At 44.2% G+C, this 21,847-nt stretch overlaps 1 protein-coding gene across 3 annotated transcripts in view; it reads right to left on the bottom strand.

The window, feature by feature from the left end:
* FRAS1 (Fraser extracellular matrix complex subunit 1) overlaps positions 1 to 21,847 on the bottom strand; it is a 299,172-nt gene that overhangs the window by 121,622 nt on the left and 155,703 nt on the right. For all 3 annotated transcript variants that reach the window (XM_043544852.1, XM_043544853.1, XM_037896738.2), the window contains exons 15-20: positions 20,150 to 20,293; positions 17,065 to 17,205; positions 16,525 to 16,665; positions 15,329 to 15,502; positions 11,284 to 11,424; positions 8,137 to 8,280 (exon numbers count right to left, since the gene is read on the bottom strand). In XM_043544852.1, coding sequence (XP_043400787.1) covers positions 8,137 to 8,280; positions 11,284 to 11,424; positions 15,329 to 15,502; positions 16,525 to 16,665; positions 17,065 to 17,205; positions 20,150 to 20,293 — 885 coding nt within the window. The remainder of the gene's footprint in view (positions 1 to 8,136; positions 8,281 to 11,283; positions 11,425 to 15,328; positions 15,503 to 16,524; positions 16,666 to 17,064; positions 17,206 to 20,149; positions 20,294 to 21,847) is intronic.

Genomic DNA, 21,847 nt, shown 5'->3' with positions numbered 1-21,847 from the left:
TCCCAGATGTCTTATCCTGCAGAGTTTATGGCGGGATCAGGGACTAAGGTTCCATACATATGATTATATATGTTGGTATGTTGTATGTAATTTATGTGGGATAGTTTTTTTTGTTTTTTGTTTTTTTTTAAAGAAGTAAGATCATGAGCATCTACGTACACCCTCCTTAAGCACTAAAATTAGCAGCAGTAGGTTTCACTAATTTCTCATGCTCCCCCTGTTCACCTAGTAATTCATTTACTCACCCTACAATATTAGTGTCCTACTGTCTCCAAGTGTCTGTGCTGGACGGTGATAATTGTTGGCTAGGTGCAATAAATAGACAAATACACCAGGCACTGAAATACTCTAGCAATGAACATGGAATAAATATCTGTGGCAGGTAAATGCGATAAATGCAGACTAACAGAGAGAAAAGTACCTGCCGAGTGCAATTAACGAGACTCTCATCTAAATAATTTTTTGTTCTCATGTTGGAAAAGTCCAAAGACATTTAAAAGGTGTAAGTGCCTATAGAGCTGGGTGATGGCATGTTTTTCTCCTCTTTACAGGCTTGCTGTGTTTGTTCCTATGTGTTAAAACAGTTCCTTTAATTCGGCTGTTGCTTCCTGAGAAATCAGTCCTATATTCACCCTCGATACTTTGAATGTGCGGAGCTCAAAGAACACTCACACTATTGACTTACCCCAGAAAGCCAACGGCTTGTGGTGAATTTGAAGGACCGTGGGGAACAAGTGGCAGAGAAAAGGAAGAACAAAGGTACTTTGTACTGTAAAAGGTTACATAGATTTTTCACAGCAGGCTCCCTTTTGGCTAAGAAGGAAAAGGAGCAGAGTATTCTCCTTATAGTTCTGAATGGCCCCCCGCTATCACCCCGGCACCGATATTTGTCTTTTTACTTCTGCTTGACCCCTTCACACCACTCCTCCCCGCACCTTATCTAGGATGCGATTTCAGCTGCAGGAGTGTACTGGCTGGCATTTTCAAGGAGGCCTAAAGGAGTGAGGCATTCAACTCTCATTGAAAATCAATGTGAGTTAGGTACATTACTCTGTGAATCCTCTTTCAGAATCCCACACAGAGTCTTCAGAGTATGACGGTGTCACCTTGATGATAGTCCCAGTGTCCTCTCGCTCATTCTCCTCCTCACGATCACAGAGCTGCTTTCATAACAGCCAACGACTTAACTAACTTTGTTTCTCAGCAGGCACTAGGGTTCCTCTTTCTTCACCTGGTTCCCCACCAAAATCTTACTGAGAGGGAGCAAGATGTAACAGCTACAGCAAGATTTCACTCCAGAGCACTATCAAGCCACCGCTATGCACGTGAAATGTAAAGAAAACACTGCCCCCCCTCTGCATGGAAAGGGATCTGCAGCTGACCTGCCTAAACTCACAGGGGTGACCGCTTAGCTTGTGAAACACACAGAACAGGGACTCATCATGAAGCCAAAACTGTTCCTGAAGCATTAGTCAACACTCAAAGAACCCAGAGCCATTCATGCCCTCTTGACTCCTCCATTAGCTAAGCTAGCAAATGCTTGTGTTGAGTTGTTTAGCTATACCTAGCCTTTTAAGGGCTCCTGGGGACATATTTTCCCTTGCAAATGCTTACCCATATTGTACCCATTAGGATAACAGAGAATATGGGGATAAGAACAGGGCATTATATTAAATCAATGATCTAATACCATGTAATTCACAGGCATGTCATCATGCAAACTTCCCACAGCAACTTACAATGAATCCAAAGAGAAAAGTCAATAGAGTTTAGTCAGAAGGTCATCTAAAAACAAAAAACTTTTTACCTTACTTTTGAAAATGCTGAAGGGGGCATTCTCCCATAAACAAGCACACTCAGCTCCTTATAAAGTTAATGGGACCTTGGCAGTCTCATAGAGAGATGCTTATATTACCACAAAGAGCAGGAGCGTCTCTGAACACACTGACGAGAGGAATTCCAGAGGAATGGGGCATGAGACAAAACAGCCCAGACCAAAGCAGGGAGGTGGTTCTTGCATTTCTTCACCTAGATCCTCAGCTGGTATAAACTGGCATCCCAATTTACACCAGCCAAGAACCTGGACCCTTATGTCCACATCCAGCCTGAGGATCCGGCTGGGGGGGCTGACCAACTGTATGTGTGGATCTGAAGAATACCTGTGAGAATTCCAAAATGGAAACTTTAACTAGGAGGTTGGGAGTTATTGAATAAGAGGTGTCATCCCTGTGGAAACTGAGGTGATCAAGATCAAGAGCTGTCTTGAATTCCGTCACCATGTCAGTCATCTTCTCTATCAGTTCTTCTCGGAAGCCTTTGATGGCTGGAGGTTTATAGGTTAGCAAAATGCCCAGGTGAGCCTGGTCTCTGAATTCTCAGGCTCTTCCACCATGTGAGACCTCAGGTTTTCCTGTGATTTTCTCATGGGTCTTCAGTTAAGTACTTGAGAATACTCCTGAAGAAATCTGAAGAAACTCTGAAGAGAAGGTGGGATTTCACCAGAAGGACAGTAGTTTTAGTGAAGGCGAAACTTTTCAAGTAATTGGTTCCCCAGGTTTATGAAGCTGAACAAAAACCTTTACTAGTAGTTGGAAAATGTCAAGTAATCTTTGTCAAATTTTGGAAAGATGAAAACACCACAGACACCTAAAACTGGATTGGAAACAGCTAAAAATCCAAACATACACCTGAAAATGATCCCTAACTCTTATATGGCGTTTTCCCCCAATTGATCTCAAAGCTCCTTATAAAGGAAATCAGGATCATTATCCCTATTTTACAGACAGGGAAACTGACTTGCCCACACAACATCTCAGGAGTCTCAGCCCAGCATACTGGCATTGCCCCACACAGCCCCCAGGTAACCTGTACATTCCTCGGAAGCTTTTTCGCAGAGGCTTTGGATACCTTGGACTAGAGTTTGAAAACCCACTTCTGCTTCAAAATATTTGAGCATTTTTTCCTCTTGTGATAACTGAAGTGCATTTCTGTGACCGTGTTAAGCATAACACTATTTTATTGATATTATTAAAAAATGCAACAATAAAATTCATTAGAAGTTAATAGTTTCACTTGACAGCTGGCTTTCTCCATCATTCATAAAAGATTTTCTCCCCGTGGATAGAAAAAGAAGAAGATGAGGCTCCAATGCACAGTGCACCCTTTAAGTCCCGACAAAATTCTGCCTCCAGGGTCAGCGAGGGACTGGAATAACAAGCAATCGTGATGGACGGATAGATAATTGTAAAAACATTGCTTTTGAAGCAAAGTCAAAAACCTTGCAGATATGAAAGCAAATTGTACATAATGTAAATGTAATGGTTTCTGATGTTCGCTTTTATGGGACAGCTGCTTTCAAACTGATCATTAATAACCTGTAAAGGCAAGTGTATAGAGTAACATTTCAATCTGTGTTGAGTGAGGAGGCTGACTGAGATGCAACAACAGCACAGATGCAAGGGACAGGGGCCATCAGCATGTGCAATTTGTTCTAACATTAGACAGAAGTTTGGAACAAGGAGCAACATCCCCTCCGGCCACAAATATCTCCCTCAAAGACCCAACCATAGATGTTTTAAAAAGTCAGCCAATAGCAACACTCTTCCTACAGCACTTTTCGTCAGAGGATCTCAAGGCACTTTACCTACATCCGCGCATACACACCCCCGCCGCTGCCACTGTGAAGCAGGGAAGTATTATCCCCACTCTACAGAAGCACAGAAAGATGAAGGGCCTCATCTTGTGCCTTTGAAGACATTGGCAGAACTACCATTGACTTCTGTGGTGCAGGGTCAGGGCCTAAGTGACTTATCCAGGGTCACACAGCAAGACTGAGGCAGAGCTGGGAACAGAACTGAGATCTCCTGCCCCTCTTTGCTGTACTGTAACTATTAAGCCTTCCCTCCTATTCTAGGGCTTGAGCCAAAGGCCACTGAAACTCTTTGACCTCAGTGGGTTTGAATAAGGCCTTTGAAGTGTGGTTCTACTGAGAAGTGATTCTGTAAAAACAGCACTGTGGGGGGCCAATGCTTGTTGCTTCAGTGATTTCCAGATCAAACTTGGCTTTGTTTAGAAAGAAAATGATGGTCCTTCCAACTGCCTGTGTTTCATATACAGCCTAAGCTCTGAAAACTAAGCAGGGTTCTTTCGGGCTCATGCATCATTGCCAATAATAAAGAGTCTGCAGGCCAAATCCAAGCCATGCAGGGCCCAAGGACATGAAAATAACAGTGTGCTTACCATCCTACAAGACTTTACCAAACTTATAGAGATGACAGTGAGCAATTAAAACATACGCACAAACCAAAGGCAAAGAAAACCAGTCCCAAGGCTAACCCTGATGTGATAAATATTACTAATTCTTTCCAGTAAATCTTACAGCTAGGAATGGCAATTCAAAGGGGATCTGCTAGAGGGAACACAATGAAAGGTAATGGCAAAATAAATTGGAGGAAATAAAGGATTTCTCTGCATAGAGCTACAAAGCATAACACATTAACGAGCTTTCTAATGTGCTAATCCTACAACAGAATCAGCTAGCCAGTGGGACACTGGAATCTGTGGTAGCAGATCCCTACATAGGATTGGGGACCTAAATAAGCAATTAATGCTTCAAACTGGTTTCAAAAGAAAAAGCATTCAACCACCACAAAAGGCACACTTTTTCATACAATGAAGACCCAGGCCACAAGCAAACACAATGGAGCAGATTCGCCATTATGTTACACCAGTTCTACAGTGATGTAACTCCAATTAAATCAACGAAGTAGTGAATCAGGCCAGTGAACTGGAGTAATATTCTGCTACAAACAAGCACATTTTTACATCCTCTGAAACTTTACAGAGAAATCACAGAAGTTATAGAAATGTAGGGCTGGAAAGGACCTAGAGAGGTCATCAAGTCCAGCCCCTTGTGCAGAGGCAGGACCAAATAAACCTAGATCATCTTGACCTAGACCACCTGTTTGTCTAATCTGTTCTTAAAAACCTCTCACGATGGGGATTCCACAACCTCCCTTGGAAGCCTATTCCAGTACTGAACGACCCTTACAGTTGGAAAGTTTTTCCTAATATCTAACCTAAATCTCCCTTGCTGCAGATTAAGCCCACTACTTCTTGTCCTACCTTCAGTGGATGAGGAGAACAATTGATCACCATCGTCTTTATAACAGTCCTTATCATATTTGAAGACTTATCAAGTTCTCTCCCTCCCCTCACTCAGTTTTCTTTTCTCAAGACTAAACATGACCAGTGTTCCTAATGCTGTCTCATAGGTCAGGTTTTCTAAAGCTTTTTTTCATTTTTGTTGCTCTCCTCTGGACTCTCTCCAGTTTGTCCACATCCTTCCTAAAGTGTGATACCCAGGACTGGACACAGTCCTCCAGCTGAGGCCTCACCAGTGCCGAGTAGAGCAGCACAATTACCTCCCATGTCTAATGTATGACACTCTTGTTAATACACCACAGAATGATATGAGCCTTTTTCACAACTGCAACATTGTTGACTATATTCAATTTGTGATCCATAATAACTCCCAGATCCTTTTCAACAGCACTACCACCTGGCCAGTTATTCCCTGTTTTGTAATTGTGCGTTTCATCTTTCCTTCCCAAGTGAACTACTTTGCAGTTGTCTTCATTGAATTTTATATGGTTGATTTCAGATCAATTCTCCAATTTATCCAGGTCATTTTAAATTCTAATCCTGTCCTCCAAAGTTCTTGCAACTCCTCCCAGCTTGGTGTCATCCACAAATTTTTTCAGCATACTCTCCACCCCATTATCCAGTGTAGCTTTTAACTCTTTGAAATGCTGAATTATTTTCATAGGTGTCATTCACTGTAATCATTCGGCTGCAGGCATTAGCTAAACAAAATCACGACTCATGTCTCCTTCTTTCTATAAATTGATAAGTAACCCTGCTTTGTGTACATTCAGAGAACTGCAGAATACATTTTGGACATTTCTCCCCTCTTTAGCTATATTGTTCCTTCCTTTCCCATTTCTGCGGTGGGCAGGCAAAATAATATATCTCCTAAAAAAAAAAAAAAAAGGAAGTCCTGGAAGTTGAGATCAAAGAAACAAATCTTATATTGGAAAAAAAAAAAAAAGAAGTCTATGTTGGCAGTGGGTGGGAGTGGGGAGTCAGGACTAACTTGAGAGTGATAATCCTTGAATAGATTTACTTATTACGTCTAGTGCATTTTTTCCCCCTCCTTTCTTCAGATCATTTATCTTTCTTGGAGCCTCTCAGTGCTGCCATAGGCCTCACAAGCTGTATCTTTTCTTTGATAAACTAAAATAAATAAATAAATGGAAACAATACAGCTCAGAAGTGACTGGAACTGTTCCCAGAATATGTTTATCCTTGTCTGCATGATAGATTAAATGAGATTTTTCTTTTTAAACAGGTAAATGCAATTAGTGGCTTCTGATGATAGGCTGAAGTGCATGTATACAGTACCCACAGAGAGTAACCTCTGAATAAATCCTCCTATCTCTCAAAAGTGCACACATCAAACCCAGCTATGCCAATATTCCTGTAAGGCCCGATAAGCTGTTTCTCAGAATCATGAGATGGGTTTTTAATTCATCTTTCTGAAGTTCTATGCTGCGGTAAAGCAGCATCCCTGGCTGCTGGCCCACCACGCTGTTCCTGATTCTCCAGGGATACCACTGTCTTGTCAACAGCTGCCAAAGGCCCCTTCAGGCATTGTTTCAGAGTAACAGCCGTGTTAGTCTGTATTCGTAAAAAGAAAAAAGAAAAGGAGTACTTGTGGCACCTTAGAGACTAACCAGTTTATTTGAGCATGAGCTTTCGTGAGCTACAGCTCACTTCATCGCTATGCATCCGATGAAGTGAGCTGTAGCTCACGAAAGCTCATGCTCAAATAAACTGGTTAGTCTCTAAGGTGCCACAAGTACTCCTTTTCTTTTTTCTTTTTTCAGGCATTGTGACCACCTATGATTGCGTCTTTCTCTGGGGTGGAGCTTGTGATGGTGCCCTTCCTGGTATGGTAATTGAGTTCAGGGCACTGACCGTAGGGGATGAACACAGCATGTCCAGTGTCTTAAGTGGCAGGCTATTCACCATGAGGGGCCACAGACCCAAAGACAGCTGATTGCCATGACTGGCAGCCCCATTCCAGAGCTTCGCCTGGAACAGGAGGTGGTCCAATGGTCTGACTGCCTAACTGAACTGTCCACAAAATTGTACAAGTTCCAGCTGCTTAAAACCCTCTGAAGAGGATCAGCAATCACTGAACACAGCAGAGTTGAGGTCTGTATTATACTCTGGCAGCAGCTGTTAAATAAGAGCTGATTTGTTACGATACCATTAACTGTGTGAACACTCTACTGCTTTTCATAATATTGCAACATACCACTTTCCAGACATAAGCCCAATCCTCCCCAAAATAAGCGGCAACAAGCCGGGAAGGACAAGTCAGCCCTCACCTCCCTCTCTCATGATCAGAGATGAGAACCCCCTTCCATTCTCCACAGAGATCAAAGCTATCAGAGATCTCTTATCCCTGTTGACTCACACCAGCTAGCAGCAGGGGGACAGGGATTAGTTTGTGTGGGGTTTTTTAAGACCGTCCATTCGACGATCAGAATCGGCCCATCTCCCCTTTTGGGGCTGCACATGGAATGACTGCATATACTGGGGCTGGGGCTAGAGAAGTCAAGGGGAACAGAAGAGGAACTCTGGTGTGGGTTCATTTGCCCAAGTTCTCCTCTAACTCCCTGCCTCAGAGTGGCTTTTGACCCTCCACAGAAGACTGCATCCCACCAACCTCTTCAGGAAGAAGCACAGAGTCAGCACCCATGGGCTTCCACCATCTGTGCAGCTTAAACTCAGGGTCCCTTGTGCTGGATGGGTGGTAGAGCTGAAAACCTCTGTATTTCTATAATTTGCAATTGGCCTCACACAGCTCGAAGAGAAATAAAACGCAGTGGTAAGTGGTCGTGCCATATGGTATGTCTAGTGGTTTAGCAGTACTTTTTAGTCATATTATTTTATCAGTAACTATCATTTTGACTCCTTTATGTTACAGTTGTACACTGAAATATCTGGTTACTATTGAAGAATGGCCAGGAGTCTGTACAGACTGTGCCATTTCCTCCTCTCACTTACCAACACAATATCCCACAAGGTTCAGGTACTGCTCCTCCTTGCAGCTGGTCCTGCACTTGCCACTCACAAGGGTTGCATGGGGATGGCAGGTTATGCAGTCAGAGTCTGAAGGACCTTTGCACTTTTTGCAGGATGGATGGCAGGCTGCATGAGAAAACAACACTCGCTGTTAAGATAATCAGTACCTCAGCAAAACATACATTATATATATAGACACACACCGGGGGGGGGGGGGGGGGGGAATCATAGGGCCTAATTCTCCATTGCCCAGCTCCTTGTGTCATCATTTACACCTCTGCAATGGAGGTGTAAATTGCTACCACGGTGTAAGTGACTAGCAAATTCTGATCTGGAAGGATTTTACACCCTCTCCTCTTTTGGCTTGACAAGGGGCAAGCAGCAGGAAATTAAAGACCTTTGTGCTTGTCCTCTGCATAAATCAAGATCGAAATCCATATAAAATATAGAGATCATCTGCCAGCCTGTGTGTATATATACACATACACACACGCACGCACAGCAAGAGACAGGGGAGAGATAAAGGATCATGATGGCATGATATAAAAGTTTTATTAGTATGAGTTCGGGATGGCCACATTACTCATGAATGGGGAAGCCAGGAGTGATTTATGGAAGTGTCCCCCAAACTCACTCAATAAAACCTAAATACCATGCCACATACTTTACAGTAAAACTACTCCAGAAAGAGATGAAGAGTGTTCTAAAATATTTTTATCGAGACAATGTTTTGCATCCTTCTACCTACAAAGCCAGGAGTCTTATTACCAGGATTCCAACTGTGCAGACCTCTGAGGGAAATTAAAAAAAAAAAAAAATACTGAAACTAATGATGTCTAAAAACCTCTAAAAATTCCCCTGAATAAAAGTGTGCAACTTCAGAAGTACAACAACATCGCAGGACCTCCCCGGACTAGAAATAATTGCTGATCTCTAACGGAAAGCTAGGAATCTCCCATTTCATATAATATAAAGCTCCTTCTTCTAGCCCTGAAAAGTCATCACCACCTATTTCTGACTGGGCCACCTGACTATTATTATTCAGAGGCTGGAATGAAATGGAATGAAACATTTTAAACACTGTAAAAATCGGGTAGACACAGGTTATGTTAACATTATTGCTTGTGCCTGTTTAAAAGCTACAGATGTTCTATGTTGGCAAGGTGTGAGATGAGGTAATTTTCTTTATGCCTATGTTTGCCACTTACACAACACCACCATCCCAGGATCAGACACATTTCAATACAACATACAGTTAGCCATGAGCCAGGATCTCCTCGGTGGCAGTACAGAACACCAAAATCAATGTAATTTTTGTAATCACTTGCCCAATAAACATCTTTATAGAGTATTTCTTGGCTAAAATCCAATAAATAGAACAGGGGATCTCAGAGGAACTTCGTTTCTCCAATTTGGAGGCCTCCTACCCAATGGTAACCAGTTCATTGAAGAAATTTAGTATCATTTTTGAAAATATCTAGCCCAGTACACGTTTATGGACAATGACTGCAATCTGATAAAACCAGTTGATGACCTTGATACGAAGTCTGAGAAACATATCACATTTCAAACCTTGCCCCCCCCCGCCCCACCTTCCTGGGGTCAGCAGCTAATAACGAAAGATTGCACCAAATCCCCAGATTCTGGCTCAATGGGTATATAGGAATTCATTGTGCCATTCAGCCACAGAGTGACTGATTCTGGTAATCTGATTATATTAGATTAAATGACTTGGATGAAAACGGATTGGCTGAAGAAGCTTATAACTCATAATTATACTGCAGCTGATGTGCACGTCAGAAATACAACACCCTTCCCTAGTCCGATAAGTACACCCACTTAGAATTAAAGTACACCCATTTAGAATTATGTGTTTTCTCACGCAATTGCATAATTTCCTCCTCATAAACCCAGTGCTATAGTAACCTACAGAGTAAAAATAATCTAATTCGCAGTGACAATGTGTTTTTCTAGCCTTTTGAACCATTGAGCATAAACCATTCAAAGGTTCTTAAAAAAAAATCTAGCTGCCTATTGTCATGCTTATTTTCCGTTATTAAAATAGAATGGTAATTCTTTGCTGTCTGTGGATGCACAAACTAAATACTGCTCTTGATCCATACACACAAATTCCCATGGAAATTAAATGGGAGCTTTGTTGAAGACTTAGGTTAGCAGACTTCATATGTTCCTAAGATCACAAACAAATAAATGCTATAAAAACAAGAGATCTGTTTCCTCATCCCAAATACAAAATTATTTGTTTTGAAAGGCAGAAAACTATTTCCAGCTACATAATGCCTAGACACAGAGCATTTGATGGTTTTCTTAAAGATGTTCTGGAGCATTCTGTGTAACTAGAAAATACGTTACCCTGAGCCCTGATGGCTGGAAAGAAAGATAACCCAGTTAAGTCCACTGCTTCCCCTCCCCAGCACAGTCCAATTTTGTTTTCATCTCCTTATTTAAGTCTATTGGAGGTAACATCTGCACGACAGCCTGAGCCCCACTCGTACTCACATGCACAACTCCCACTGAAGTCATTAAGCCAAATACAGCTCCGGCACAAATCCACTTTAGTTAGTGGAGTTGCACCCAGTGACACCAGCACCGAATTTAGCCCTAAGAGAGTGGCACCCGTGTATATGAGAGCATCACTGGACAGCCTAGCTTGGTCCTTCACTCTATTGTTTCTATTATGTATTTAAACTGTAAGATCTTCAGAGCAGGGACTAAGGCCACAGTCTTGCAATGCTCTATCCACTGGACAATACTGCCTTAGTAAAACCAGCCCTTCTGAATGCAGAATCCCGCTTAAGCACCACACAGTATGTTAAAGAACTCTTCCCCCATGGTATGCTGGCTGAGAACACCACCGCAGCCTATTGCAATAAAATGCAGTATATTTTCACTCCAATCCAGTCGAGCAGAGTGGGTTATAATTTTTTATTTAACATCTCTCTCTCTCTCTCTGGTAAAATAATCCAGCTGCTGAAGCTGGACCGTATGAGTCTCTCCTGAAATTACTGAATAACCTCCTATAACCTGACAGCGTGTCTAATTGCATTGAAATGTTCAAGCAGTAAGATGTAGCAGTATATACTGTAGGTCTCTCTGCGATGCACTCACAGTGGCAAAGAGCATTCTGGCTGTACAATCCTTCCGGGCAGTCGGATAAGCACTGGCCATCATGTAGGACACGGGGGGAGGAGCAGGCCGTGCAGTTGTGGGGCGCTCTCCCCGTGCAGGCTGAGCATGAGGAGTGGCACTCTATAGGAAAAGAAAAGAAAACAAAGAGGAAGACAAATTGGTTTCCAGCCTGTGCTTGCTGTTGCTGTCCTGGACAGAGATGATTTCATTCACCTGCTAGCTTACCTTTTCCCCTAAGGCAATAAGCCATATACTCGACAGGCTTCTCTGCCAGTGAGAGGCCGTAATACAGACAAAGGTACAAATGTTGTCTTCCGGGAATAATTTATACAAAGAGCAACCACAAGTAACTGCATTTAACCCGCCTCTCTCACAAAGATCACACTTGCATTCTGAGAACGGAAGAATTGGGTGCAAGCTGCTGTCTTAGGCCAGGTCTACACTTACAAGCTTACAGCGGTGCCACTCCAGGAGCGCTCGTGCAGCCCCGTCACGCCAGCGACAGAGAGCTCTCCCGTCGGCCCAACAAAACCAGCTCAACGAGCGGCGGTAGCTCCGTCGCCGGGAGAGCATCTCCCGCCAACACAGTGCTGTACACACACGCGCTTATGATGGCAAAAAGATGTTGGTCAGGGGGTGTGTTTTTTCACACCCCTGAGTGACAAAACGTTTTGCCGACGTAAGTGCTCGTGTAGAAATGGTCTTATACCTTCCCCATCCTCCCTGGAACAGCAGCGGGCGTCTGCCCTTCCACAGGAGCAGCATACCAGGAAATCATCTGTCATGGTCGGTCCACACCCTGCGTGTTGGTCTTCCCTGTCGCTACCTTCTGTGGCCTTGCCCCAGCACCATTCTGTGGCAGCAGCAACAGCTCTATTGAGGACTAGTCACTTGACTTCTCAGCTAATAAGGGAAATCAGCCCTGATTAACAGGACTGTCCAGCCTGAAGTCAGAGTGTGAGAGAGAGCTGAAATAAATCACTGCCACATGCACAATCAATGACTCTACGCTTCTGCACCCCAAAACAGGCCAACTGCAACCCTGCTGATTGTTATCCATTTGTATTAGAGCAGAGACTACAGGACCCAACGGAGAGCAGAGCCCCATTGTTTTAGGCACTGTACAACAGAGGTTCTCAACCGCGGGTCCAAAGCCCCCTGTGGGTCTGAGAGCCCTTTCAAGGGGGCTGAGGGGTCCCGCAGCTGAAACCCAGAGACCAATCCCTGGGCGCCTCCTGCAGGGCTGAAGCCCCGATCCTCAGCGCTCCCCGCAGGGCTGAAACCAGGAGGTGCGGGGCTGAAGCCCTGATCCCAGCACTCCAGTGGGGCTGAAGCCCTGATCCTCAACCCCAAGGCCCCCCGACCCCCGCTGGGCCCTGGAGTTTTTATAGCAAGTCAAGGGGGCCTCAGAGAGTAAAAGGTTGAGAACCCCTGCTGCAGAACACAAAGCCTGGGGCAGGCAGGGACTGTTTCTAAGAGCTTACAGTCTAAACTGACAAGACGGACAAAGGATGGGAGGAAACAGGCACCGGGAGGTGAAGGAACTTGCCCAAGGTCACTCAGTGGGTCAGTAGCAGAGCTAGGAGCAGCACCCAGGGATCCTGACTATTAGCGCGGTGCCCTTTTCCACTGGAGCGCACAGCCTCTGGTGTAGCTAATTCCACTGAAATCAAGAGAGTTAGACCAGGGATCAATTTGACCCAATGTTGTCAGGGAAATTTCAAGAGTTTCAGATTACGGACAAGAATGTTTCCGTGGATACCTGAGATAATCCAAACCTGTATGGAGAAAACTTTCAAGCCCGACCTCTCAAACAGTAAATGCAAATTTTGCCTATTTACAGGCATTTGTTCACGTCAGTTGCAGAGTTTGCATTGCTAGAAGGGTGAATAAGCATCCATCCAGTTACTTTTAGAGACAAGCCCCAGCAAGAGCTGGGGCTCCCGGCTTCACGGCAGGGAGTCTGGGAGCCCGGTTAAGGCCAGCGCTTTCCCCACGCTGTGGGCCCTGGCAGCCTTTGTCATGGCAAGTTCATTGAACCCAAGATGCTTCGGTGTAACGTGCCAGGTTCTAAAATTGGCATCTTCCAATGAAATCGTTTCTTAGAAATATTCCAGCCTGCTCTGCGGCAGACCCTTCGCTGATGTATTGCCACGGCTCTATGGACTTAAATGGCGCGATGACAATTTGCACCCGCTGAAGATCCGCCTCTAGAAATTTAAGAAGCAAGAAAAACAACAAGTTCTTGTTATCCATCCCCACGCACAGAACTGCAATTGCGCTGAAAACAATGACTGGAATGTTACTTGAAGAAAAATGTCAAGAGTGATTGAATTATGGATTTGAGGCTGGCACAGAAAACACTTAGGACAATCAAGAGATGTTCTCTTCTCTTGCTTGCCTCTTAATCGCTTAAATCTACATACGTGCAAATTCCTTTCGCTTGGCACCTGTTCAGCTGACTGTAAGACGGATACAAACCTGACGCGGACGCCTTTGAGAGGAGAACCAGAGCACTGTACCTGTTACAGCCTGTACAGCTGATTGTTTTGCAGAACGATCTTGTGTTAACAATGTGTTTTTCTCTTTTAAGCACCTCTAAGGTAAGAAATGACCCTCCAGCAAATTTCTGTGAAACGAATACACTAGATAAGTTTTATGTTACAGTCATTGCCAGCAAACACAAAGCATGTATGGGGGAAGCACTCAAATTAGCCGAATAGGCTGTACAGTTGTAGAGTATCTAGCCTACGAGAATGCTCATTCTGCGTAGGGGCTCGTGGGACTCTTTCTGCAGAGCTGTCATTTGTAGAAGTACCATTTCACTTCGGACTTTGGTTGGCGGTGTCATGCCTGCGCTAATTCTGATCAAGCCAGCGCTCTCAAACTAACAGCAGATGCAGGGGCAGTGGGAGAGGCTAGCTGTCCTGAGTATGTCCCCGGGGTTTCGGAGGGGATTGTACTCGAGCGGCTAGCCCATCCCACTGCTTGCATTCCTGCAGCTATGCTACTGCTGTTAGCAGACTCGCGAGTGAGTATGCCAACCTGGAACTTCCACCCCCTGCTCCAGTGTACACATAGCCTAAGTCCGAAGGTGGGCTGAGCTGGTTCCAGGCTTCCACAGTAAACGCTTCACCTGCCCTGCCTGCACTGCGTGAAAAGTTGTTGTAGCAAACTGTGCCATGTACCCGCTTGCAAAGCTGTCCCAAGCTGTATACAGCCATTGGTTCTACTAGTTGGTTGCAACATCCGGACTAGCACTCTTATAGTCTGGGTTTGGCTGACCCAGTGCCATCTAAACGGTTTCCTCTCAGCATGGCTGGGAAGCCACAAGCATTCCACCTGTATCACTTCAGCCTGTCCTCCGAACGCCATCCCACAATGTAAGGCCTTCTCTTTGGAATTTACCTAAAAGTCTCTGTTCCCAGTCACAGTGCTGGGCATGATGGGATAGGTCCGTCAAGATACCCAGGATACATTAAGATAGCCATGGCTGAAAGGTGTGCTGGGTGCAGACTTGCTCATACAGTTCTTTACAAAAGCAGCACTCCTGTTAAACTGCTTCAGGAACAACCAAGACAACTAAACATTTTCTGCAACCCCTGCGAGAATTTCCGCACTTGGAGCTTGCTCCTGCTCCAGTTGAAGACACTGGTGAAACTCCTACCATTGTGTTCAATGGAGCGGGAACACCAATACAGACCTACTCTAGGAGCCATAAAAACATACCTGGACCTGCTAGAATCTTACACATTTTTAAAATGATATTTTCTCTCAAAAACACCAGCGTTCAGGACAAACATCAGCTGAGCACATTTAGGTTATGAAACGCTACACGTTTCAGGTTGATAACTTATTGGTGTCACAAGCCAGACAGTAGCTTGTAGCATGTCAGAAGCACATTCAGTATCACACACACACACACACACCATCAGTCATTCCCAATACTGTATTTAAAACCTAATGAAGACCGGCACGTATGCTGAAAGCACTTAAGTATCATTTGGCCAGCTCTTTTCCTCACCTCTGCACACTCTGGTGTTCTCGAGGTAGAATCGGGCTTTGCACTGAGAAAGGCAAATGCCATACGGTGCTCCCTCGAGGAGCTGTCCAGGTTGCAATACCTCCTCTGGCTTCCTGCACTGGGTGCAGTGAGAGTTCTCTGGCCCCACACAGGCACGGCAAGATGGATGGCAACCTGTACAAGAGCAATGGAATATGAAGTCATGGATCAAAGGACATCATACTTAAACTGACAGAAGCTGGATAATCTGAAGGCAAACCATAGAATCCTGTCACAAAAATGAGAGCTGGTGGGAAAAAAATAGATAAATCATCTTCTTCAGTCATCTCAGAGTGTTGGATTGCTCCTTACAAGAGATTCGTCAAGCATCACGCGTAGGTGGGTTTCTCTCAAGCACCCGCCAAATTCGACTCCCTTTGAAGGGAATGGGAGTTTTATCACCCATTTCCAGAGGAGCAGAATTAGGCCAATACATCTGAAAATCCCACCAGATAATTTTAAATGAGTTAACTAATGGGGTATGCGCAGCCTCCTTTGGGAGGCTATTCCACAATCCAATGGGATGCTTTGCTTTATATAATGAAATGGTGAAAACAGATTTGACATCTTTTCCCAATTAAAAAATAAAACCTGTTTTTTTTTTCAAAATCCTAAAGGGGAGCACACGGCAGCTTGGTGTTTTAGGCAACTCCATTTTCCTTTTACCTGTAGAGCTGCCTAAACCAACACTGTGTTGTTGGGGAAGCTGGGGGGAGACGGGGAGGAGGGGAAAAGGAGGGTTTTGAAGGGTTTATGAGAAGTGTAAACTGAGTCCCCTGAATGTTCATACTTTCCTTTGCAGCCCAGGGGAAATTACCTTTTGCATGAGCAAATCCACTGAATTTTAATTTGAAATTGTATGCACAGTTAACTGTCATCAGAAAAATATAGGAAACATTGTCATGTTGGCCTACTGTAACAATATGGGGAGGGAGGAAATCTCCAGAGGGAGCAAACCCTGGGGGAAAAAAATCAAAAAATAATCATTTGTGTGTGTTTGTTGTGGGGGGAAAATGAAGCAAAAAGTGGGAATTTCACACACCTCACCTTACTTCAGTATACGGTAATGGGGCAGAATCTCAGCTGCTCTAAATCAGCTAATGGAATTTGACTGATTTATACTTTACTGAGGATCTGGTTCAAAATACATAGTTTACCTTTGCAGACATTGTGATCGTGATAAAAGCCCTCTCCGCAGGCAGGCAGACACTGGCCCTGGCGCAATCCCAGAGAAAGGGAACAGGAAGTGCATTGGGTAGCCAATGGTCCAATACAACTGGCACAAGAATTGTGACAAGCTGGTGGAGAAACAGAGAGCATAAGTGGAATAGCATACTTAATCTGCTTGTAGTCATGCTGCCGGCTACTGTACCATGCTGCCAACCAAGTCATCTCTCACTCCGCACACATCCACCTTATTCGGTCACATGTTAAAGTAATGACAGTGAGGATAATAAATAATAAGAAAAATAATTTCCTCTTGCATAGTGCTTTTCACTCAGATCTCAAAACGCTTTGCAAAGGAGATCATTTAAAATAATCCACCCCGAGTTAACTGAGCAACTTAAAAACTCAAACCCCGTCTCCTCAAATAATTCTGTACCCCACCCGCTCGCAAAAGAAGATGAGCTTCGGAATGTGCCTCGAAGGTCATCAGAAAGGTCACGCAACAAGTGCCAAGCAGAAATGCCTCTTACCTCTGCATCTCCGAGTGTTGTCTGTGTAATACCCACCAGGGCATTCTGAAATGCATTTCCCACTGTGTGACACCTTATCTGAAGCACAGGTTAAACATCTGGGTTGGTCTGAATAACATATTTCACAGGACTGGTCACAAGCTGCCAAGGAGGACAGATCATTAATGAAATGCACCATTATGAAAGGAACAGCGGTGTTCCCAATCTGGTTGTATGTATACAATATAGCAAAATATAGTCATGCCCAGCTCCTTCCTTGTTATGGAGACACTTTCAAATGTTACAGTAAATCAAACCCTTCCTCTTGCCTTTCACTGCACGCCGAGTAACATATATGAAAGAAGTCAGAACAGATCTCTAATTGCCCTAAAGAACTAGTGGAATTCTGAGTTACACCATAGTAGAAACAGCAGCAGCTGCTCTGCACTAGTGCTCTCACTACTGCTATCACCAGTGGAGATGCACTTTTATGACAGCAACAGTGGAAAATTGTCAGTAAAGAATCAGTGAGACATGGCCTCTGGAGACTCCGAAAATCCTAAAGGTCTTCTTCTCAGGAATTGTAGATTTGAAAAAAATAGGCTTTTTATGTCCCATCTGCTCCCGACCCAGATAAATTCTTAGCAATGTCTATAATTTTCATTTTCCATCAGAAAGAGACTTGAGAGTTAACACCCCATTGAGATGAATGTAAGGTGGAAAGGTCACAGCCCTCTTTCACATTTTCTGAATGCAGCAGACATCAGTTTGCATTCGGAGGGTTTTCTTCCTAACCATAAGTACTACTAAGGACATGAGTAGAGGTGTAACTACAGAGATAACATACAAGCAGAATCAATTAAAAGTGATGGAGAGACACTCATACACACACCCCATAAGCTCATGATTTGGGAGTCTGGAATATGGACCCAGACTTGGACACAGTCCCTGATGGTTCCTGTTCATAAAAATGGGAACCCGGCTGTTTGTGCAATAATTTCCACAATCTCATTATTGATATACCCTAGCAAAATAATGCTGAGCACCATCCTGAAGAGAAAGCCCAAGAGACAGAACTTTCTGGCTGAAGAACAAGCTGGGTTTAGATCCAAAAGAGACATGGTGGAGCAAATATTCAATCTGCATGTGCTGTGCAAGCTAGTGCTAGGAAACGGCGGGAAGGCGGTCCATGTCCTCATGGATTTTGCTGAAGCAGATCACATAAGCCTCTTTGGACAATCTTGCGGCTGGTTGGAGTTGGTGAAAATGTAATACGGCAGATACAAAAGCTCTACAGCAGTGCAACGGCTTTGGTGTTTGCGGGGTATGAGCAAAGCAGTTGGTTTGACTTGAGGATAGGAGTCAGGCAAGGCTGCATGCTATTCCTGACCCTTTTCAACGGTTATCTTGAAGAAATTGTAAGAAGAGCCACTGATGGGAACCTACAGAAGGGTGTACACGTGGACAAACAATTAGTCATCTGTGTTTCGCCAGTGATATTGATATTGACCTGACTGGATGGTCACACGAAGAGGTGCAAAAATTTCTAGACAGGGCAGAGATGGAAGCAGAGAAATTAGATATACAGAGATCAAAGGAAAAGACAAGAGCAATGGTGACATCTAAGTCTGTTGAAAAGGCCAAGATATTCCTACCCACATCTGAGGAGGCACTGGAGTGTGGTGAGCACTCCAAAGAGCTGGGTAGTGTGACGACAAGGGATGCCGAACTCTTAGAGACCCCAGACATAGAACTGGATTCATGATGGCTGTTCTAGCAACATTCAACCACATCTGGAGAAGCAAAGGTATTACCATGAAGTATAAAATGACACTGCTGCAGTCTCTTGCCTGTGTGTGCGTGAGATACGGATGCTAAGACAACAGACATCCAAGAGGCTTTCTGCCTTTGAATTGAAATGCTACCGGTGACAGCTGCGCATTAGCTATACCTCCCACATGACTAACAAGGAGGTAATCACCCAAATTTACAGCATAAATGGAGTGATAGCTGATATTGTCAAGACTATCAGACGAGAATAACTGGAGTTTGCGGGACACGTGGGTTGGATGAGCAGAGGAAGATTGCCAGAGCAAGGTTTGCAGCGATTGGTGTCAAATGCCAGCGGAAGGGGACACCCACAGCGAGCGTGGTCTGACGATGTGGCCGGCTGGATGGGAGGCAGTATGGTGCACTTCTTAAGGCTGCGTGAAGACCGTGAAACGTGGCGGAAGATGGCTGGACAGTGACTCCTGCGTGCTGTGATTTTACCATTCATTGCGATGCTTTGCACGACACGAATGACGACGAACGACATCGATGCAGAGCCAACCCCTCACATACATGAGTTTGCCCCCGTTCATCTCACTTTGGCGAGTTCCTGGGTTAGCTGAGGCAGCACGCTTACTTTCGGGATTTGTAAAGTGCAACAACCACCACGTAATCACCCCAGTGCCAATTTCCTTCAGGTAGCTGGGACGTCAGAAACTCTTAGGAAGGGCAGATTATCCCACATCCGCCTACTGAAGGGTTTGTCTCACCTCCTCTGAAGCAGCTGGTAGCGACCACTGTCAGAGATAGGTTAGTACACTAGATGGACCTTGGGTCTGATCCACTCTGGCAACTCCTTCGTTTTTTCTCATTACCTGCCCAGCTCTACTTGTCTCTAAAGACTTATATTCGTTGCCCCCCTTTCCTTCTCTTTCTCTCTGTCCTTCAAAAGATTCCCCCGTGCTGCAGGCATTGTTTCGTCACCGAGCTGTGGATTACTGCACATCTTCAAGCAATCTGCTGGCAAAGGTCGTTGCTCTTTCCACAGTCAAGCGGATGTGTCAAGCCCGAAGGATCATCTCATTTTTGCTTTCATCCTGCTCAGTGAACAAAACAGCCTTAAACCTTTCAGCACCTGATCATTTTAAATGAGCTAGTAAATCTTATAAACAAGAAGCAGCATTTCTCACTAAACATTTATGGAATAGGGTGTGTCTGGTCTCTCAGATATACATCTACAATCGTGTTTGCTGGCTGGCTACACAACATATTGATTCCCTTCTGTCATGCACGTGCCAAGTTCATGTCAGAGAAAAAAAGAGAAACAAAGATTTACCATTGCAGATTCCATTCTTCACATAAAACCCGTGACCACAGCTGGCCACACAGAGCCCGGCATTTAAAACGTGAGACCCGTCCTTGCAGGCCAAGCAGTTGTTCTCAGCAGGCCCCCAGCATGCAGAGCAGGACTCATGACAAGCTTAAAGGAAAAAGATTAACAGATTAATGAAAAACCACATTGCCACTGAGTTTTTAAAAATGAGTTTTGTAGCAATTTGCCTATTTGCACTTTCACTCCTAAAATAACATGAGCTTTTTGTGCTTTTAAAAATCACTGGTGGGTTGAGTTTGGTATTTTCATCTAGGCTAGTCACGCTTTTGGGGAACTCCATTTACATCCCAATTTTGCATCTGCAAAATAGCTACGTGCAAATTAGAATAGCGCCTGCGGCTACAATTAGACACTTAGAGGAGCAACTTTGATTATTGTAAAATATACGTATTGGTATAGCATTGACCAGGATTTGGGCTTCATGGTACTAGGTGGAAACAGTCTGCCCTGCATTACATGTAAACAAAACCACCAGATCTTTACAGGCAGACTCCTGCAAGGACCCACTGATATCAAGGGAACTACATGAGAGTGCAAAGGCCCGTCCATGAGGATCTGATTGCAAAAGGTATTGGGGCGGGGGGGAGGGGGGGTTCATCTAAGCAAACTGCCATTGCCAAAAAAAAAAAAAAAGAAAAAGAAAGGCCACCCTTCTGGAAATGATGTTTACTACCCTCCAAAAACTCTGCATTGATGGCTATGGGCTGCTGCACTCCTCCCCCCGACTGATTCTGTCTGAACAGGGAAGGAATTATGTCATGGAATCATAGTTTGCTGGGAACTAGTAATTCATGGGGACAGGTTGAAACTGTCTCTTTGTGGCAGGTTCCCATGAAAGCGCACATTGTGCACTGTGAATCTTTTCCCTTATACGGCCAAAAGAAGAGAATGGAAATGCCCCAATTATAATGAGCAGGCTAATACCTTTATCTTTGGGTAAACTCTGCAGTAAGGCCATCACCCAGTAATTGTTTGGATATTCCTGCGCTATATTACATACATACACCATTCAGCCAATGGATATGTTCTCTCTTGAGCAGAAGAAGATACTCGTACATGCATAGGACTCGAGCAACCTTTCAACATACTAATTTTTTGCAAAGAAATGAATGACTGTATGGAGCTAAATTCTGCTCTCCTACATAGCTGTGAGACCCAATTCACTTTGAGACTATGAGTTTAATTGAGAGGAAAATCCAGCCCACTCTGGTTAGCCTTTCATGGTATTTGTGTGGCTGTTGCATCATGTTAAATCATGCTGCCAGTACTCACACACCCTGTGCAAATTACAGCACTTTCAGAATTAGATTTTTTTTCCTGATTACATCCATATATGTTCTAAAGATTTTCTCAACTTTTTGTCTCACAAGACACGTCTATGCTTGTATTCCCACCCTATGAAAGGTGGGGTGAAACAGAATCCTAAAGGCGTATGTCCTGAACATGCAGACATTCATGAAACCCACCTCTCAGGAAAACACAACTGTGTTTGCCATTTGTAAAGTAAGATGCAATCCTCCAGTGTGGTTATACCGGAGGTTCTGCAGTGACGTTCACAGCATCTCAGCAGCACTTGTATTCAGAAATTCAAACGGCATATGAAAGCTATTTCTAACACAGAAGGAGCTGCAATTATGGTAC

Source organism: Chelonia mydas, chromosome 4 (genome assembly GCF_015237465.2).
Source record: "Chelonia mydas isolate rCheMyd1 chromosome 4, rCheMyd1.pri.v2, whole genome shotgun sequence".
Lineage (NCBI taxonomy): Eukaryota > Metazoa > Chordata > Testudines > Cheloniidae > Chelonia > Chelonia mydas.
Note: the sequence above shows the minus strand (reverse complement) of the source record. Positions and strands in the feature narration are given on the sequence as shown.